General features: G+C 44.0%; 1 protein-coding gene across 3 annotated transcripts in view; it reads left to right on the top strand.

The window, feature by feature from the left end:
• The window catches only part of myh11a (myosin, heavy chain 11a, smooth muscle), a 40,416-nt gene that overhangs the window by 10,341 nt on the left and 8,921 nt on the right, over positions 1-21,154 (top strand). For all 3 annotated transcript variants that reach the window (XM_038960317.1, XM_038960308.1, XM_038960326.1), the window contains 25 exons: positions 3,874-3,901; positions 8,419-8,518; positions 11,354-11,446; positions 11,675-11,738; positions 12,389-12,487; positions 12,924-13,067; positions 13,669-13,764; positions 13,943-14,061; positions 14,273-14,425; positions 14,641-14,814; positions 15,045-15,218; positions 15,336-15,450; positions 15,690-15,883; positions 16,514-16,635; positions 16,854-16,923; positions 17,138-17,298; positions 17,612-17,720; positions 17,830-17,961; positions 18,248-18,454; positions 18,625-18,762; positions 19,067-19,190; positions 19,497-19,668; positions 19,969-20,181; positions 20,445-20,589; positions 20,910-21,116. In XM_038960317.1, the coding sequence (XP_038816245.1) occupies positions 3,874-3,901; positions 8,419-8,518; positions 11,354-11,446; positions 11,675-11,738; positions 12,389-12,487; positions 12,924-13,067; positions 13,669-13,764; positions 13,943-14,061; positions 14,273-14,425; positions 14,641-14,814; positions 15,045-15,218; positions 15,336-15,450; positions 15,690-15,883; positions 16,514-16,635; positions 16,854-16,923; positions 17,138-17,298; positions 17,612-17,720; positions 17,830-17,961; positions 18,248-18,454; positions 18,625-18,762; positions 19,067-19,190; positions 19,497-19,668; positions 19,969-20,181; positions 20,445-20,589; positions 20,910-21,116 (3,353 nt within the window). The remainder of the gene's footprint in view (positions 1-3,873; positions 3,902-8,418; positions 8,519-11,353; positions 11,447-11,674; positions 11,739-12,388; positions 12,488-12,923; positions 13,068-13,668; positions 13,765-13,942; positions 14,062-14,272; positions 14,426-14,640; positions 14,815-15,044; positions 15,219-15,335; positions 15,451-15,689; positions 15,884-16,513; positions 16,636-16,853; positions 16,924-17,137; positions 17,299-17,611; positions 17,721-17,829; positions 17,962-18,247; positions 18,455-18,624; positions 18,763-19,066; positions 19,191-19,496; positions 19,669-19,968; positions 20,182-20,444; positions 20,590-20,909; positions 21,117-21,154) is intronic.

The raw sequence follows: 21,154 nt of genomic DNA, 5'->3' as shown, positions 1-21,154 counted from the left end.
TACATCTACAGCTATGGTGTGTGCATCCAGGGTCGTGAGTAAACATGACGATGGACGGTCAATAGCTCGCTGTCTACTCTGTCGCTATGTTTAGATTTGAGTGTTGAGAGTTTTTATTGTTAACAGACTGATAGGATTTCCCACGACAGAATAGAGGAGATGACTAATGGTACGGTCCAAACCCCAAAGAGGGATGACTAATGGTATGGTCCAAACAAACCCTTTAGGGGGGTGTCGCCGTGGCGATCTCTCCTTGGGTCTACATGTACATTAAGAGGAGCAAGACTATCAACAACCCTGGCAGTCTCTGATATGGCACCCTATTTCCTACAGTGCTTCCGGAAAGTATTCAGACCCCTTGAAAAGGGTGTGTGGTCTTCTCATACATTTGGGAAGTATTCAGACTCCTTCACTTTGTTCACATTTTGTTACATTACAGCCTTATTCTAAAATTGATTAAATAAATAACAAATCCTCAGCAATCTACACACAATACCCCATACTGACAAAGTGAAAACAGGTTTTGACATTTTTGCAAATGTATAAAAAACAGAAATACCTTATTTTACAAAAGTATTCAGACCCTTTGCTATGAGACTCGAAATTGAGCTCAGTTTCCATTGATCATCCTGTTTCCATCAGATGTTTCTACAACTTGATTGGACTCCACCTGTGGTAAATTATATTAATTGGACATGATTTGGAAAGGCACACATCTCTCTATATAAAGTCCCACAGTTGACAGTGGGTGTCAGAGCATGAGTTTGTCAAGCCATGAGTTTGTAGGAATTGTCCATAGAGCTCCGAGTTAGGATTGTTTTGAGGCACAGCTCTGGGGAAGCGTACCAAAAGATTTCTGCAGCATTGAAGGTCCTCGAGAACAAACTTCCATCATTCTTAAATGGAAGAAGTTTGGAACCACCAAGACTCTTCCTAGAGCTGGCCGCCTGGCCAAACTGAGCTATGGGGGAGAAGGGCCTTTGTCAGGGAGGTGACCAAGAACCCGATGGTTCCTCTGACAGAGCTCCAGAGTTCCTCTGTGGAGATTGGAGAACCTTCCAGAAGGACAACCATCTCTGCAGCACTTCACCAATCTGGCCTTTATGGTAGATTGGCCAGTTGGAACCACTCCTTAGTAAAAAGCACATGACAGCCCGCTTGGAGTTTGCCAAAAGGCACCTAAAGGACTCTCGGACCATGAGAAACAAGATTCTACCAAGATGGAACTCTTTGGCCTGAATGCCAAGCGGCAGGGACTGGGAGACTAATCATGATCGAGGGAAAGATGAACGAAGCAAAGTACAGAGAGATCCTTGATGAAAACCTGCTCCAGAGCGCTCAGGACCCCAAACTAGGGCGAAGGTTCACCTTCCAACAGGACAATGACCCTAAGTACACAGCCAGGACAACGCAAGAGTGGCTTTGGGACAAGTCTCTGAATGTCCTTGAGTGGCCCAGCCAGAGCCCGGACTTGAACCCGATTTGAACATCTCTGAAGAGACTTGAAAATAGCTGTGCAGCGATGCTCCCCATCCAACCTGACAGAGCTTGAGAGGATCTGCAGCGAAGAATGGGAGAGACTCCCCAAATACAGGTGTGCTAAGCTTGTAGCATCATACCCAAGACGACTCGAGGCTGTAATCACTGCCAAAGGTGCTTCAACAACACACTGAGTAAAGAGTCTGCAAAAATGTATAAAAAACAGTTTTTGCTTTGTCATTATGGGGTATTGTGTGTAGAGTGATGAGGGGGGGAAACGATTTAATCCATTCCGAATGCACTGTATGTAGTGCAGTACTTTTGACCATACGCAGCCATGCCTGTCTGCTACATAATAACAGATAAAAGTCTTAGATAATAGTCTTACGGAGGCTACACTTTCTTAAGTGTCTTAACAGGGTTATCTACAATCAGTCTCTGACAATTCTGTGAAATCTTGGCTCTCATCTCTCCTGGGAAGACTCACATTCCTTCACTAAGGCTTAGAAATTTGCCCTGCCTGCTCTTTGAAGTTTGAAGGGAATAGAGATGGGAAGTTCTCATGCGATTGGGTTTTGTGTAAAGTTTCAGCTGTTGAGGATGATTTGGATGATGATTGAAATGTTGTTTTTCCAATGCCATTGTCATAAGGGGAATTGATATACATCTCTTATATGAAATGTTCTGTTTGACGGTGATTTGATGACAGGTCTTGGCTTTATCTCTCTGGTGAACTCGTGATTGGGATGAGACTAGTGACCTTGGATTTTTCCCTTTAAACCAATTGTAATTTGGGAGACTCCTTCTCTCATCTGTCTCTTTTTTCTTTCTCTCTCTCCATATTTTATTTATCTCGTTTTGCGCTAGGAAATAGGGTGCCATTTCAGATTGGCCCCTACTCTGTTTGGCGTTTCCCCCTCTCCCAATGCCTCCCGTTCCCCCATGAGGTTCTACTCCCTGGCTCAGAGTTACATTTGGTGTCAGTGTCATGTTTGAATCTGTTTTGAGCATGTTTGGAAATGCTGCACAACCCTGGATGCCCCTCCTCTCCCTCTCTCCCCTCTGTGCCTTAATTAGGAAGAAAGGGGAACAGACAGCATTTTGCTGTGTGTGGAATGGAACCTAGCCCACTGCCAAGTCACGTCCAAAATGAGGAATAGCATCCTAGCGCTCTGTTCTTTCCAGCCTGAGCAAAGCCATACAGGCTAGCCTGGCTAGTGTAGCCTAGTGTAGCACATGCCCAGTAGGACCAGTGATGGGAATGATGGCCAGCAAGGAGAGATTTCAATCTTTGGGGAGTTACGCTAAATGACACAACATACGAGCCATGGGCTTTCTATTAGCAGATAAGGATAATGCACAGGGGGATTAACTAACCCTCTGCCGCTCTCTCTTTCTTTCTCTCTCTCTCTCTCTTTCTCGCTCTCCTTCTGCTCTCTCTCCCTCTACTCCCCCCCCCCCCGCCGTTTCACATAGGTTTACATGTTTAGATTGCACTGGGCTCCAAATACTTTAACTTGATAATTGAACGAATAATATCCAAATGGTCTTTCTCTCCTTAACAGCATTCCCCAGACTCCAGACACACACAAGCATATACACACCCTGTCTAGCGTTTAAAGGGGGATACTGTTTCGTTATATCCCTACATGGACCTTTAGTATTTTCCTAGGATTTGTGACGTAATCTATTTTTGGGATCACATATCAGGAATTGATAGTCATCGTATTGCTTAACACATCAGGTGGACATATTTATTTTTCAAAATCAAAGCTTAAAATCCCCCAAAAATGTGTCTTGTTTTAGGCATGGGAAAGCCCTACCAATTTCTCACTTGAGCAGATGATTGAACTCATGCGCTGTTTGTACAAAGGTTCAACGCATGGCCGTACAAAGATGTGAACGCTTGGTTGATTTCTCTGGAGTAATAAAGTGTATGTTTCATATGATAGGCTGTGTGTGATCTGAGGACTGCGCTGTACGTCAAGACAAGAAACAACAGAACGTCATCATCGCTTAAGTTATTACTCAGGAGCACCACTACTGAATACAGGAAGAGTTATAAAAATGAAATACTATTCAAATGTACAGGTAGCAGATAAACATACCAATACTGTATATGATTTACACACGTTTAGAAATGATTCATAGATATATCATGCTAAAGCAACGTAAAGTACAGTGAGTGTTTTTGAATTTGTGGGAATTGAACCCACAACCTTGGCGTTGCAAGCGCCACGCTCTTACCAGGCCCAGAAAAACACATCTTCTTGATTAACCAATCCAATTGTCTTACTATATGGTGTACTGATGTCAGATGCCCGTCTTTATACTGCATATGTGTATGTATGAGCAACCCTATCCTGACATCAGGATTTTTATTTTTTTCTGCAGATCGTGAGGACCAGTCCATTCTTTGCACGTGAGTAAAAAAAGAAGAAACATTTGACACTTTACACTACACTTCACACTGTACAGTACGTTTGATCCTAAAATACACCTTGTTTTTTCTCCCCACATTTTTCCAAGACGTCACATGGTTGGATGAGGGGGGGGGGGGATGTTGAAGAGGGAACAGTAACAGTTATGTAACCCATGGGTTACATAAACACACACTGTGTCCGAAATGGCATCCTATTCCCTATGGGCCCTGGTCAAAAGTAGTGCACTACATAAGGAATAGGGAGCCATTTCAGACACAGCCACAGTTAAACAAATGAGATACCTCTAATGTCAACATTACCTTTTTCCAGCCTGCTACTGCACTACCCTAACACACTGTGGTCTGTCTGGTGGGATTGAACACTTTGGGGGACAACTATGGTGACATGTCTGATTGGTTTGACAATAAGGATGACAGGAAGTTCAGTGGGTATTTTGGTGAATCTTAGCTGAAATGCTCATGTCATACAGATGTAGGATTTTAATTTGAGACAGTTTGCTACAGCTGGAGAATAATCCTGCAGCATCAAGAAATGTGAATTATTATGTGGTTTATAATTTGAAAAAATTTAGGGGTTGATAAAAAAAAATGTATGGCAAATGTCTGAAATGTCTAAGTGGAAATTACAAACTTTAGAAGCCGTTTGAAAACTCAAATACACTACAAGTTAACATTTCCTGCTGTGCATGACAATGCTAAGCAAGAAAATAGTGATCAAATTAAGATCCTACATCTGTATGTTGTGGGAACCATTATCCAGGGAGTTGTGGGGTTAGAGGTTAGAACACTTCTCTTCTCCTCTCTTTTCTTCTCCTTTCTCCTCTCCTCTCTTTTCTTCTCTCCTTTCTACTCTCCTCTCCTCCGCTCTCTCCTCTCAGAGAGACAGGAAGTGTGCCCTGTCCTGATTATAAAGACAGATTATTTTTTGTTTGGGCTCCATTTTGTTTGTTTACTCATTGCAGAGCAATTATTGAGAATCTCTCTGGGACTCTGGGAGAGAAATGGAATCGCTTGTCTCTTTTCTAGTCACTATATAGGCTAGGAGTTGTCAGGCCACACATTCAGGAACATCTTTGGGCCCTAGTTCTAGGGGTTTTAGCTAGACAGGTCTACTACACAACAAAACCCAATACACTTCAGCACCTCTTGGCATGTTTGTCTCGTGCCTATTTACAGTAAGCCCTACTCTACAGTACGTCAGAGCACCTTTCCTGTCAAGCCTCCAGTGTACCCAGTAGAGGAAATGGGAGGGTCCCTGTCTAAAGTAGACTGCCCTGGAGCTCTGGGCTCCTTCTATTCTAAACCGATTGATGCCAGGATGCAGCATTCGCTGATCAAATCGACTCACTTCCTGAAGTTTTGCCTGAACAATTTACCAGAGGAGGCTTATTTGGAGAACTGGGGTTTCATTTTCCTGTTTGTTTGTTGTAGCCAGGGAATGGGAGGTCGGTAATGCAATTTACTGCATTACCGACCTCCCATTCCCTGGCTACAACAAACAAACAGGAAAATGAAACCCCAGTTCTCCAAATAAGCCTCCTCTGGTAAATTGTTGGTCGGTAAATTGTGGATGGAAGCAGGGAAGTTTGGAGCTATAGGGTTTCGAAATTCAAGAAGTGTTCCTAATGTTTCCCCCAGGTTTTTCAAAAATCCCGGTTGAAAGATTCCTGGAATCAGTAGGGAAAAATCAGAGCGGACATCCTCCAACAGGGATTTCTAAAAACCTGGGAGCTTTTGGAGAAATTCACCTCTAATTCACCTCTAGTTAGGTCAGCTAGCTATAAGCTAGGTATAAGCATGCTCTCTATCCATATATAGGAGAAACATACGCTACGGGGAATGCCATGTATGACATACTCCCTGAGTGTGTATGAAATGACACTGATGTATTATTAAAAACATATGAACCAGGGACCGACTGTGTTGTCGCCATAGTAGACAGGGGTTTGACCTGGTGACGATAGCATTACTTTGTATAGTATATTGATAAACATGACATAGCACATGTCATAACAAGTCATGGCATACATGGTCAACATACAGATGTTGGATCTTAATTTGATCACCCTGGTGCAGGATAATATTTCTACAATGCAGGAAATGTAAAGGTTGTAGTGTATTTGAGGTTTGTAATTTACACTTTGACATTTCAAACTTGATTTTCCCATACGAAAATGTATCAACCCATACAAAAATGTCCATTAATTATAATCCACATAATAATTCACATTTCCTGTTGCTGCTGGAGAATTTTCCTGCTGTAGCAAACTGTCTCAAATAAAGATCCTACATATGTATGGCGGCAAACGATGTACTGTACCATCATCTTTTGAAGTCTAGAGATTTTAATTGCATTTGTTATGACAATGTAATAGCATTTATATGATAGCGCTGTTTATAACAGCATTGTGTAGGCTTTGTGACAGACTCCTCTTATAAATGGTTAGTTTTGTAAGATGCATTTCACATAAAAGTGTGAACATAGACAAAACACGAGCTAATGGACTGCTGTTAGGGTGTGGTGTGTTGACAATAACATGTTATACACAGGCACACACTGCAGTTTCCCATTCCATTGCTGAATTTCTCCTCACAATCCTTAGTTACAACCAAAATAAGAATGCATAGGAAGTAGCCACATAGCTCACTAAATCCTTGCTTGGTGTTTTGACATCTCCATTTATATGGGGTCATCTCTTTCTCTTTACAAGAATTGGAGTGTAGTAAGAGACCTAGCATCATATCCAAAAGTGAACCGGACCTGGGTTCAAATGCTATTCAAACTCTTTTCTTTCAAATACTTTGAGCGGTTGCTCTATTCTGCCTGGAGTGCCAGATGGGCGGGGGTTGACTGTTTTTGGATTATTCTATTATGTCCAATAAGCCAGGCAAGCTCAATCAAGCACAGACAAAGTATTTTGAATAGCATTTGAACCCAGGTTTGGAATGAAAATGGCCAAAGCCCAGGATGCTAACCAGCCATCCAGACCAGTGATCCACGGTGGCCACCCTGGCCCTGGGATGGTTTAAGACAAACTGTGTTAGAGGAATCCCCTCACTTAGATATACAGAATGTGAGGTCTCTGTCTCAGGGCCTATAGGTCTCTCAGAGGATATTTTCAGGGATTATGGAGTTCTGTGTTTTTACAATGTGTTGAGGCCTGGGTAGTGTTGTTCTAGACCTGGTGTAAGGAGTGACGCTGTACGTGGTGTGTGAGTTGAGGCCTGTGTGTGTTGATGCACAGAGGTAGTGTGATTTTAGGTTTTTGTATGACAGTTAATGTGGGGCCTGATGTGAGTCTTGGTCTGTTGTATTTCGGTGAAGTATGAATGTTATGACAGAATTTTATGATAACATTCATGACGAATGTAGGTCTTCGTAGGAGAGTGTGAATCAGACCTGATGTACAGTATATGCTGTAGTATGAGGTTACGACCTTGTATAGTGTGAGTGATATAGTGTGAGATGAGGTCCTGTGGATGAGGTACAGATGTAGGATCTTAATTTGATCACACTTTTATTGTTGAGAATTTTCCTGCACCTCAGGAAAGACAGATGAGCTTCGTGATTTACATAAATTCACTGAAAACCTGCACTAACACACGGTTATATTAACAGTATTGCACTTTTCATGTAGTCTACTTTTGGCCAGCTAATAGCCTAACCACTGATCAAGCAACATTATGGACTAAATGTTCAAATTATTATTTTGCTATGACAATATACGTCAAGTTAAGATCTTACATCTTTATGGTGGATACTGGCTAGATTCCTGTCGGCCCCATGACAGACAGCCTCTGGTGGATCTTACGAACACCTCTCCTTTTATGGAGTTGTTAGAGCCAGCTGGACTCTAGGCTGGGATCATTCAGACAGCAGCATTGCGGTTGGCGTCTCCAGCATCTAGAGATCAAAGGCCAATAAACTACTCTCCCTCATCCTTCTGTAGTTTCCTACCTCTGTTAAATATGTCCAATACCCACCCTTGACCTTCTGGTTTAGAGCTGTAGGATATGTCTTATACATTTGTACCCTGCCTTAGTCTTCCTTAAGCCTCAAATACACTGGATTAGGAATGCTGTTTTACTTGATCTGCCTTCAGTGTACATGGATCTTTCCAGGTTATCAGACTTTTCTTTGGACCCCCTGGTCTGGTAGTGGGTCAGTCTGACCCTTTAGTTTCCTTTCATCATGGTATGAAGCAGTAGGGTAGGGCTAATCATTTGTTAGAGGCACACAGGAAGAGGTTGGATGGCATTACATTACTTTGGACAATGACAAAAACATTGTGCTCGGGAGTTGATGTTGTTACTTCGCTCAGTCACTCACGTGGTTCACGGTTTAATTCAAGTGAGTTATTGGACTTTGAACAACCTGTCAGTTCTGTTTTCCCTCTCTCTCTCGCCCTCTGTTTTTCTATCTCAAACTCTTTCTTTCACTCTCTCCCTCTGCCCCCCCCCCTCTCTCTCTCTAACCTGTGTCTCCTGCTCTCCAGTGGGGAGTCTGGTGCGGGTAAGACAGAGAACACCAAGAAGGTCATCCAGTATCTGGCTCTAGTGGCCTCTTCTCACAAAGGCAAGAAGGACACCAGTGCTGTAAGTATACTGCAAACTACAACGTTTTTTTGTATCGTTTTTGCCATTGTGCCGTCAATGACAAGTGGCTATTGTGTGTCAAAAGTGGGGACCTCCCCAAGCCGGTTTCTATGCTCTAAGGGAGACTTGGCCAATGTGTGAGGAAACTGCCCCGTTGAATGATAATTCTGTACCGCAATTTCCTCCAAATAGACACAGCCAGGATCATTTGTCCACGTGAGTAAAAAAGGGAATGACCCAAGTGTGTTTTGCGTGTAGTGGTGTATGCGTGTTTTCTCCTAGAATTAAGGATTGCATGCGAGAGTGGCTCACTGACAGGTTTTTTGAAATAAAAAATATATTTCTGACAAGATCCCCCTCCTATCAAGTTCCCCATCTCCTTTGTTGTTGAGCTCAAAATAATAAATTTAAAATGTACTATAACATGAGCAATATCATCCCATATCCCCATTGTGTAACAGTGTGCTCATAACTTCCTGATATTACCAGTTATGGACCTCACAACTAAAAACTGCATGATAGTGATTTTGTTAATTAACATGCAGCCCTCTCATCCAAATGCAAAATGGTAGATAATATGTCAGATGATTTACTTTATATTCCCCCTGAGTTTGGTTGTTATTGTTATGTCGTCCATGGTTTTCCAAAAACACTCTTTCACTGCTTGGGGTTGGAGCCCGGCATTGAAACGGTTAACCACCACCACAGATCAACAGAGCACAGTGTGAGCATGTCCATCTACCTTTTCCTGTCTATCAAACGACATCATATCCTGTCACCGAACCCCCCCTTACCTCATCCCCTAATCCTAACATCCACCACCCGCCATTTTGTCCTGTGGGCGTTGTGGCGGCGTCTTGCTCCTCCGTAGCGTTACACAGTAGTAGTTATTCTACCACTTTTGATGATTTGCACCAGTGTGGAGTTTTTCAGACACCATGTGACCTACACGTGACCTTGTGATCTCTGACCTTTGACCTTTTCATCACAACAGCCAGCTCTCTCTTTCTCTTCGCCCCTGATTTTTTTTTAAACTTGCATTTTCGGACAGCTCCCTACTGTCAGAATCATGCCTGAGTGAGATTCAAATAGTTGGGGGGTACGGGGAGGGGGGGAGTAATAGTCATCATTGTACAGCAATGAAGGGATTAACTTCCAGGTCAAGGGTCAAAAGATGTGTTTTTCTTTGCCATTACCCCTCAAGACCTTCAGGAGATGCAGTGAAGCCCAATCATAATTTCATTGTCCAGCCTTTTCTACTACCCACTGGGCACACACTGGTTGAATCAACGCTGTTTCCACGTCATTTCAATTGAATTACATTGAACCAACGTGGAATAGACGTTGAATTGACATCTGTGCCCAGTGGGTACTTAGTATGAAGCGATGTATTGGCCATGCATTCTAAGTAGTATGCTAGTGTAGAGATTAGAATGTAATTCATTTTTCAGAAGCCTACCACCAGCGGTGAACTTAATACGCCTGCTTTAGAACTAGAATGTGTCCCTCTCTTCGCCTCCCTCCTTCCTCCTCTCCTCCTTTATCTCTCCATTTCAACAGCCTATTAATGACTGATCTATCCTGTCATCTGTCATTTCCCCTCGCTGTTTCTTTCTCTTTGTTTTTCTGTCTCTTCTCTCTCTTTCTCTTAGTGGCTGTCTGAAGCGAGCAGGGCCTTCTTTTCCCTGCTGAAATGTAAAGTATCTGGTTGCTACTCTCTTTTCACTCAAGTACCAGTAACTCATTCTGTTTTAACATCCATTAACTTGGGTGAGGTTTATCTTTATCTTACTGGGAATTTGTCAATAAGAAGATGTGGCTGATGTGTTATCATCAAATAGTTTTCTCATAGATCAAGATCTGAAAGGCATGTGACAGACACCTCTGAACTCCAGTTAAATCATTTACCTCATTTACATTCATTTGCCCTGTGGTTTTGCACAACATTGTCCTGGTTTCAACTCTCCAGTCTAAAAACACCAAGGTGTAAGGACCACAACAAGCTAACAAGCTATCATTCTCGGCTAGTCAAGATGGGAGAGGTTAAACCATCCACTGCTCCCCCCTCCTCCCTAAGCCAGAGGAGCATTGTTAAGTATGTGTGTGTTTGTGTACACATGCACATTTCCGTGTGTGTGTGTTTGACAGAGGTATGCCTGCCTCTGACCCAGCCAGTAAGCTAACGCAGGCCCTTTGATCAAACTGCATATTATCAGATCTGTACAAAGCCTAGAGAAATGCAAAATATTAGATTTTCTAGGAAGCACCTTTCTATAGAAATAACAATCCTGTCATCTCTGCGGACCTGGAACACACCCACTGCCTACCTACTAGCACATACTCACATCGCCACCCTCTGCTCTGTCCCCTCTCCAGACCAGCAACACTCTGAATCTACCACCTCCAGCCACTCCCTCTTCACATCCTTCCCCTGGCCCAGCCAGCAAACACTCTAGTGGGCCTCATTTGAACAATCAGGCCCTGGTTGTCTGTTTGAGGCAGATTAGTAGTGAAATAAGTCATGTTGGTAGGACATGTGTCCTCAGTGCATAGGGACTAATAGGGGATTAGATGTTCTGGAGTAGTAGGTGCTGTCCGCTCAGTTATAATGCTATTAGGCCCAGTCACGGTGTAGGAGTCGAAACTGTTGAAAACAACTGGGTTTGTTGTTTAGGATCTATTTCTTTCTGTTCTTTCTATCTTTAGAAAATGTTATTTTTTTCAATTGACTTTCATAGGGCTTGTGCTGCAGTTCCAGCCTTTATTTGACTATTCTATTCACAAATGAATGTCCCAAATGTAGTGTAATGTTTGTCATGACGTTGTTATGTCCAGGGGGAGCTGGAAAAGCAGCTTCTGCAGGCTAACCCCATCCTGGAGGCCTTCGGGAACGCCAAGACCATCAAAAATGACAACTCTTCACGATTTGTGAGTTCACCTTTCGCAGATGCAGACGCGTAGGCCTAAAGTATTTGAGTGGGTCACAGAGTAGTGTCCACTTTTCATTCATGAATTCAAACCCTTGATTTGTGTAATTTGCATAGTGATCCATATCTTTTTTGTGTTATTTAACATTCATCTGACAGTTGGATGTATACTGTACCTCATTGTGTAACATATGACCTACTGTAATCCTGGTGTACCTGCTCCCTTTAGGGGAAATTCATCCGCATCAACTTTGACGTGACTGGCTACATCGTCGGAGCCAACATTGAAACCTGTATCCTTACACAGTGTTACATACTGTAACTCTAAACTGGGGGACCCAGGTTCAGAAAAGCTGTTTTTTGTTCACTACCCTGGGAAAACGGCTACAAAAGCTCCCGTGACTTCTGTGTTTGAACAGTAAACATGAACCCAGACCCAAACCTGCGGTATTGGACTGTTGACACATTCCTGTTAGGAGTGTCATGGGTTCTCCTGTGACCGACGGTAAACACTGGGGAGGTCGTTGGCATCTGCACAATGACAGAGTCTAAAAAGTGCTGTCACTCCAATAACTCTAAGTTCCCATGGAATGGAATGATGAGATAAGAAATGTTTAGGTTGGAATTGTGTATTTGGGTCATGTTGTTTAAAGATGTTTTGGCGCAGAGCCCTATTTGTAAAGGTTCATACATACTGTAGTTACAAGTTGCTGAACCGTCCATGTTATCACATACAGGTTGCCAAGAACGTATCAGAAATTGAGACAATGAAGCTCCAGTGTCATCTAATATAATGTATAGTTCACCGTGTATGTTCACTGTAAGATGACAAAGTAGACGAGCTTGTTTGTAAATAACTTTCTTTGGACTGTTTTCCTCTCAGGCATAAACTTGAAACTCCATCCAGATCATTAGAATGTATATCCTTAACGGCTGTTCTCAGACCTGCTGGAGAAGTCTCGTTGTATCAGACAGGCCAAGACCGAGAGAGCCTTCCACATCTTCTACTACATGGTGGCTGGGGTCAAGGACAAGCTACGTGGTAAGATCTGGGTTGTGTTCCCTATTCCCTAGGTAGTGCATTACATTTGACCAGGGTACATAGGGCTATGGTCAAAAGTAGTGCACTCTGTAGGGAATAGGGTGCCATTTTAGATTTAGGTCAGGGTTCCTGATCAACCTGATGATTGTCATGGTGGAGGAGAGTAGGTGAATTAATCTTTACTGCAGGACAGGCAGTTGTGGAAGTCCCACTTTTCATCTCATTGACCGCAGACAACCAGAAGCAGAATCATTCTGTACACAATCAAATATGATTATTTCTTGATAATACAGAGCTCGAATTTCTAGAACTCTCACTCCATCAATGAAAACCCTCAACCGTTGTTCTTCCAGATGTGCTCCTGTATGTGATTGAACGTAGAGCTAGAATTTCTAGAACTGCCCTAATTGAACACACTGAATCATTGTCATTCCAGAGGAGCTTCTGCTGGAGAACTTCAGCGCCTACCGTTTCCTGATTGCGGGCCATGTCTCGATCTCGGGCCAGCAGGACGACGAGATGTACGAGGAGACCATGGAGGCCATGAACATCATGGGTATCACTGAGGAAGAGAGGACAGGTACTGTATCAATCAATACATTAATCCATTTATCAAATCAACAAATCACCACAAAAAGTCCTACATGTGGCCATGAACATCATGGGCGTCACCGAGAACAAGAAGATAGGTAGTTGATCAATCAATCAACCTATTCATTAATTGAATCAACTAATAAATGAATTGAATTGAATTGATCAATACATTATTCAATCACCTTAACAAGTCCTGCATGAGACCATGCATAGCATGGGCCTCACTGAGGATGAGGGGATAGGTAGGCAGGGCCATTCTATTCAATCACAACAAACTCTTCATTACTACGGCGGTTACACCATACTGTATATATTATATGATATAACTTTCAGGAATAACCAGGCTATGACTTGGGTCTAGGGTTTTTTCTTCAAGATCACATGGTCAGGATAACCCGGTGGCCCTACATCAGCACGTCAAATACATTAGACACAGTAAACTAGGTGTGCAGATCTTAGATCGCTAATGGTGACTGACCTGCTAGGCTGACAAGGCATAGAATATGGCAGGTAATGGCTGCCGTTTTGATTTGTCCCTGTACTTACTGTAATTGACCTGTACTCTCTGTGCTGTCTGTGTCCTCTAGGCATCCTGAAGGTGTGCTCCACGGTCCTGCAGTTGGGAAACATAGAGTTCAAGAAGGAGAGGAACCAGGAGCAGGCCACCATGCCTGACAACACAGGTTAGAGGAGGACATGAGATGGCAGATAGTGCACAAGTTATGTATATATTATGTTGTTATTTGACATGGTATGTATTATGCCACTTATATTAAATGTAGTACACGCTGTAATGTTATTAATGTGTAGGACAATATCACATCTACTTTCTTTCTGGGTCTTTGTTTCTTACCTCTCCAGCGGCTCAGAAGGTGTGCCACCTCCAGGGCATCAACGTGGTAGACTTCACCAGAGCCATCCTCACGCCTCGCATCAAAGTGGGCAGAGAGGTGGTGCAGAAGGCCCAGACCAAAGAGCAGGTACATGTTGCTTTGGCAGGCTGAAATTCAGACAGTCCTGCTTGCCTGTTTCCCAGACTCAGATTTTATCGCCTGGACTAAAAAACATATTCAAAGGAGAATCTCCACTGTTTTTTGGTCCAGGAATAGGCCATACTGCTGGGCTGAATTTGAGACCGTTTTAAACTATGTTTAGTTTTCAGTTATCCATATTTTATTCTGTTTCCTCCAGGCTGACTTTGCCATCGAGGCCTTGGCCAAGGCTATGTACGAGCGTCTGTTCCGCTGGCTGCTAGCTAGGGTCAACAAGGCTCTGGACAAAACCAAACGCCAGGGAGCATCCTTCTTGGGCATCCTCGACATCGCTGGCTTTGAGATCTTTGAGGTGAGTGAGGGGATTCATATGATTGCATGGAAGGATTCATAGGGATGTATGTACGATATCTTGGATAAGACTTGGGCCACATGCTACGTCAAAGCTGAGCTATTAAGTTGTATTAAGATGAAGGAAAAGACTTGGGGGCCTAGCACACAACCCTGCGGCACACCAAACTGTCTTTAGTGAAAACTCAAATTCTTCTTCTCTCCCTTCTCTTGCAGGATAACTCCTTTGAGCAGCTGTGCATCAACTACACAAACGAGAGGCTGCAGCAGCTGTTCAACCACACCATGTTCGTCCTGGAGCAAGAGGAGTACCAGAGGGAGGGAATTGAATGGAGCTTCATCGACTTCGGCCTGGACCTGCAGCCCTGCATTGAGCTCATTGAGAGGCCGGTGAGTGGGAAGACTGTAAAAAACACTCTTTAGGTGTAAAATGTATGCATTCAAGACATTAAATAGATACAGATTAAGACTAGTCCTTGACGAAATAACATTCTCAGGGTAGATTCTACATTGAAAGAGCTTTTTAGTTCAGTGCTAGGCTTAATCTGTGTCCTGGAAACCTTTCCTAGATATATTAAGGAACCAGGAAAATATTTATTTGAGTTATGTTTTCTCCACAGAACAATCCTCCTGGTATTCTGGCCCTGTTGGATGAGGAGTGCTGGTTCCCCAAAGCCACAGACATCTCCTTCGTGGAGAAACTCATGAACACCCAGGCCAGCCACATCAAGTTCAGCAAACCCAAACAGCTGAAGAGCAAGACAGAGTTCTCTGTGCACCACTATGCTGGAAAGGTGTGTATCTATCATTTTTGTGGTGCTGTGTGGTTCAGTAAGAGGGACAAGGTTGTGAGTTCATTTCCCACAGGGATCACATACAAATACAAGACATGTGTGGTGTTTTGCCTGTAGGTGGACTACAATGCTGATAATTGGTTGACAAAGAACATGGACCCTCTCAACGACAACGTCATAGCACTGCTTAACAGCTCGTCCAACACGTTTATCCAGGATCTCTGGAAAGATGGTAAGTCCCCCTGGACTCCAGTTAGTAGTTGCCTTTTTAGCATCGAGATGGAGTCTCAAGATGGATACATATACCCTTTCATTTTGTGTGACTAGCTCTGATTGACAATATTGCCTCCTAAGCGTGGTAACCAGATCTATTCCATGATTAGCCAACTGGTGTCATGTTCGGCATACAGGCTGCCCGTGTCCTAACCCAAATCCTAAAACAAACCCCCTCTCTGTCATAATGTACCTCAGCGGACCGCGTGGTGGGCCTGGAGACCATGGCCAAGATGTCCGACAGCTCCATGCCCAGCGGCTCCAAGACCAAGAAGGGCATGTTCCGGACCGTGGGTCAGCTCTACAAGGAGTCCCTGGCCAAGCTCATGACCACGCTGCACAACACCCAGCCCAACTTCGTCAGATGTATCATCCCTAACCACGAGAAGAGGGTAGGCACTAGGCATAGACATTATTCACAATGTGGCCATTGTTCAATAGAACGTTCAGCTGTGAATAATGTCTATTAGGCTGTAAGTCGAGGGAGGTTCCCTTCACCCTGTTGTCAGTGTCTAAGTGGAGTGAAGAAATCCACTTGATTCAATTTTAATTCTATTTGATTCAATTCCAGCCTACCTCAGTCCACCACTATTGTTCCCCTTGTAGGGCCATTCCTTTTGAAGTGTACTTGTTTGTTGATGCAGAGGAGAGGTGCAAGCAACTCCTTCTATAAAATGGGAAAAAATACCATATTAGATTTGCGGCAAGACGCCCTGCCCTGTTTGTCTGATAAAGGCAATTTAGGACATTTGAATGGAATGAAGTGTTTCCTCCCCCAGTTGTGAAGGAGTGTAAAGTATTTTCTTCTCCAACTGCTTTTTTTACTTTTTCACTTTCAACCTTAACCTTTTTAGAACAAATCTAAAGAATAACTTTGTACTTATTTCTATTCGTAAGGTAAGGAGCCGTAAATAATCTCGCCTTTACTTTAGTGTTTGCTATGCTTGGGTATCTGTAACAAATTGATGATGTTTGTATACAATATGTAATCATATTCATTGATCCTGACCCGTTGTCCTCAGGCGGGGAAACTGGACGCCAACCTGGTCTTGGATCAGCTGAAGTGCAACGGTGTGTTGGAGGGCATCCGTATCTGCCGGCAAGGATTCCCCAACCGAATCCTCTTCCAGGAGTTCCGTCAGCGGTGAGTAGACTTGAATGGAAGAATCTGTTGCCTTAGCCTGGTTAAACCAGCCTGGACACTGTCGCTCACCATGGTTTCACCGTTCAGTCTGGTTTAACCAGGCTATACTATTGCCTGCTATCCAGTGCATTCAACATTGGCATGTATCAAACATAGCCTGTGGTAAACATTTCTCTTAAATCAGACTTTGTCTCTGTCTCAATATTTTCACTCTACAGTTACGAGATCCTGGCGGCTAGTGCTATTCCCAAGGGGTTCATGGATGGCAAACAGGCGTGTGGTCTCATGGTAAGAAAGTGGAGCCATTTCCAAATCCTAGCATCAGGACTTTTATCATATCAAGTCTATAAAAACAGCCTTACATATTCTCTTCTCTGGAATTCTACCAAGACGAGACACCAAGTACCAAGATAGAAACCAAGTTGGTACCAACTCTGCAACATACCAAGCTCAATTCCCCTTTTCTCACATTCCTTTCCTGTCCCATTTCCTGGTTCTGTAGATTAAGCACCTGGATCTGGACCCCAACTTGTACCGGATTGGTCAGAGTAAGATCTTCTTCCGTACCGGCGTGTTGGCCCAGCTCGAGGAGGAGAGAGATCTGAAGATTACGGTGGTCATTATCGCCTTCCAGTCCCAGGCTAGAGGTTTCCTGGCCAGAAAGTGAGCAATGGCCTCAGTGTTGACAATGCTTTAATACAATAAAGCCCTCAGTCTATATATCAATTCTACCCAGCTAACAACATTTTGTCCTGGGAACGTCCGCTTAATGTTAGCGAAAGTCCAGGGGACGTCGCAATGTTCCCAGGACAGACGTTTGTTCTATTTTTCTGATTCTGGTTCCGAAAGTGCCACTATGTATGCTGTTATTAGCACTGTCCACAATTGAAACTGAATCAGTGAAAAATGGCTTTTATGAGCCAATAAATGCTCCATTACAGCGGTCAATGTTGGTTCCGCTCCTGTGTTCTAACAGGGCCTTTGCTAAGAGACAGCAGCAACTGATGGCCATGAAGGTGATTCAGAGGAACTGTGCTGCCTACCTCAAACTCAGGAACTGGCAGTGGTGGAGACTCTTCACCAAGGTAGAGTTTCAACAGATTCCATTAATTGATGTCTGTCCTACTTACCAAGGATATCAGATATAGACTTTGGTGGCGGATGCAGTGTTGACCATGTCATCCTGACCTGCAGGTCAAGCCTCTGTTGCAAGTGACCCGCCAGGAGGAGGAGATGGGCCTGAAGGACGAGGAGCTGCAGAAGGCCAAGGAGTCTGCTGTGAAGTACGAATCAGAGCTGAAGGAGATCACCCTGAAACAAACAACAGTATGTATAGGGAACCATTCGCCAGGAACACACTATGTGCTTTCCACAATCTTTGTAGGGATTATGTTGCCATTTTTCAGATATTCGTTTGAATTAAATTACTATTGTAGACCTTTTCACCACTTTCATTGCCTCAAAAAAAAGTATTGGCATTTACATAAGTGTTATGAAATAAAAACATTACAACTCAAAAGTTTGGTGTATCACAGGGTTGTGTGCTGGGCCCCCTACACTTTTCTTTCTATTCAGCTCTCTTTGCTTTTTCTCTGGCTCCTCCTCTATCCAGATTATGGAGGAGAGGAATGCACTGCAGGAGCAGCTGCAGGCTGAGACCGAGCTGTATGCAGAGGCGGAAGAGATGAGGGTGCGTCTGGCCGCTAAGAAGCAGGAGCTGGAGGAGATCCTCCATGAAATGGAGGCCAGATTGGAAGAGGAGGAGGACCGCGCTCAGGCCCTGCAGGTGGACAAGAAAAAGATGCAGCAACAGATGCAGGTTTGCTTTTCCTTTCCTTCTATGTCTTTCACCTTGACTTTGTATTTTGGAGTTTTAGTTTGGGGTGTGTGTTGCTTAGGCTTGTCCCAGTCATGTTAAGTCACGGTGGTAGGTTAGAGGGTTGCTGGTTTGAATCCTAAGTCTGGCAGTTGTTCTTGGTTTGTTTTTAGGACCTGGAGGAGCATCTGGAGGAGGAGGAGGATGCCCGTCAGAAGCTGCAGCTGGAGAAGGTAGCATGTGAAGGCAAGATCAAGAAGTTAGAGGACGATGTCTTGGTGATGGAGGACCACAACACCAAACTGTTAAAGGTCAGTTATAGGACCACGTCTCAGGCGTCATATGAGACATATTGTCAAGGCTATGGGCCATTAAAGGAACATTTGAGTGTTTTCGTCTATCAAGAGAGACTAGTGTGTCAGTTACCACATGTCTCAAGCATCGTAAAAGCAGCATTGTCAAGTCTCTGGGCCCATGGGTCCAATGAAGATTTGATAATGACAGTTGATCTTGTTTTCCATTTGTCCACTCAATCGGCATTTGATGAAAGCAGGGTTATGACATTTAGGATTTACACTGTGTGTTTACCTGTTTGCCATGTTTACCCTGTTTTAGGAGAGGAAACTAATGGAAGAGAGACTGGCAGATTTCAGCTCCAACCTGGCAGAGGAGGAAGAGAAGTCCAAAAACCTGACCAAGCTCAAGAACAAACACGAGTCGATGATCTCTGAACTTGAGGGTTCGTATCAATCTTTCACCCCATCCAGACATCAAATAAACCACTCTCAATGGATACCACACCTATTCAGTTATCAAGCAACAATGCACATCTTTGTCCGTACAAATAGTGGCTTTGGGGGTTTTCCTGACCATGTGACCTGACCAGGAAAAACTCCTAGCCATATCCATACAGGAGCATCCTATATCGTAACCAATCTGTGTTGTCCTGAAGTTTGTCAGAAGAATGTATTGAAGCTATTCAGCCACTACACACATTTTCATCCACAGAGTAACCTTCCATATATTTCTTTCTTTTGTCCTCTAGTCCGTCTGAAGAAAGAGGAGAAGGGTCGGCAGGAGCTGGACAAAGCAAAGCGTAAGCTGGAGGCGGAGTCTAACGACCTCCAGGAGCAGATAGCCGACCTGCTGGCCCAGATCGCTGAGCTCAAAGCCCAGCTGGCTAAGAAGGAGGAGGAGCTACAGGCTGCTCTGGCCAGGTGGGCACCAAACACTGGATTTTGACATTTATTTTTTGTAATTGTGCCACTTTTCATTATTCTTTCCTTTTGAGCCCCCTTCAGTTATTTTATAGATCCTCACATTATACTGTGATAAAGTCCACATTACACTTGTATATGACCTCTAAAACACAGCACCAAATGTAACAGTGCCATCTGTTGATATTAGCATCAGCTCAGAATACGCCTTCTTTTATTAGTGATATGTCTTATTATCTTGAAATCATCCACAAACAACGTATTAACAACATATAAACAATGGTCACCTTTTCCCCCTAGGCTAGAGGACGAGATGGCCCAGAAGAACAATGCCCTAAAGAAGATCCGGGAGCTGGAGGGCCACATCTCAGACCTTCAGGAGGACCTGGACTCAGAGCGCCAGGCCAGGAACAAGACTGAGAAGGCCAGGAGGGACCTGGGAGAGGAGCTGGAGGCCCTCAAGTCTGAGCTGGAGGATACACTTGACAGCACCGCTACCCAGCAGGAACTCCGGTGAGTATAAATACTAGGCAGTGGCTCTGTTCCAATATCCACACTGGCATACCACTTAGTATGAAGCAATATATTCTTAGTGAAGGCTAGTATGGACATTGGAACGTAGCCATTTGGTCATTTGTCTGTATATTCATACAGTCTAGGGTAGTACTTGGTCTATTCAATCACTCATGCAATTCATCATCTGTCCATCCACTCACTCACTCACCCACCCATCCATCCATCCATTCACCCATCCATTCATCCTCTCATCTCTGCAGGGCGAAGAGAGAACAGGAGGTGACCCTGTTGAAGAAGGCCATGGACGACGAGGGTCAGACCCACGAGGCCCAGGTGCAGGAGATGAGACAGAAACACACCCAGGCTGTAGAGGAGCTCACAGAGCAGCTGGAGCAGTCCAAACGGGTAAGGAAATGTAGCTACACTACTAGGCCTGTTCAAGTGCCCAAAGTTCTGTATCTGATTGTATAGCATCATCACTGGCCAGATTTGAAGTGACTCTAACTGACTACATTCTGAAGCATATGATAACTTCATGTGTGCATGAATCCATCTTCTACAGAACAGGATACATTTGACCGTTCTATTATGGAAGCTCTATGCATTAGCACTCTGGTTTCAGGATACGGAAAAATCTATATGTATTAGATGCTGTGTGGGCCTACCTACATTTATATAGTATTTCCATTGACTGGTTGAATCCCCTTCCTCTCTGTGTCCCCCAGGTGAAGTCAAACCTGGACAAGGCCAAGCAGGCCCTGGAGAAGGAGACGTCGGAGCTGACGGTGGAGGTGCGCTCCCTGACCACGGCCAAACAGGACGTGGAGAACAAGAAGAGGAAGGTCGAAGGTCAGCTGAACGAGCTACAGGCACGCTTCACCGACAGCGAGAAGCAGAAGGGCGAGCTGGGAGAGCGCTGCTCCAAGATCACTGTGAGTGACGACGATGAGGGGTCGCACAATGATGACAT

This window comes from Salvelinus namaycush, chromosome 2 (assembly GCF_016432855.1).
Source record: "Salvelinus namaycush isolate Seneca chromosome 2, SaNama_1.0, whole genome shotgun sequence".
NCBI lineage: Eukaryota > Metazoa > Chordata > Actinopteri > Salmoniformes > Salmonidae > Salvelinus > Salvelinus namaycush.
The sequence above is the reverse complement of the archived record's forward strand: the minus strand, read 5'-3'. Positions and strand labels throughout refer to the sequence as shown.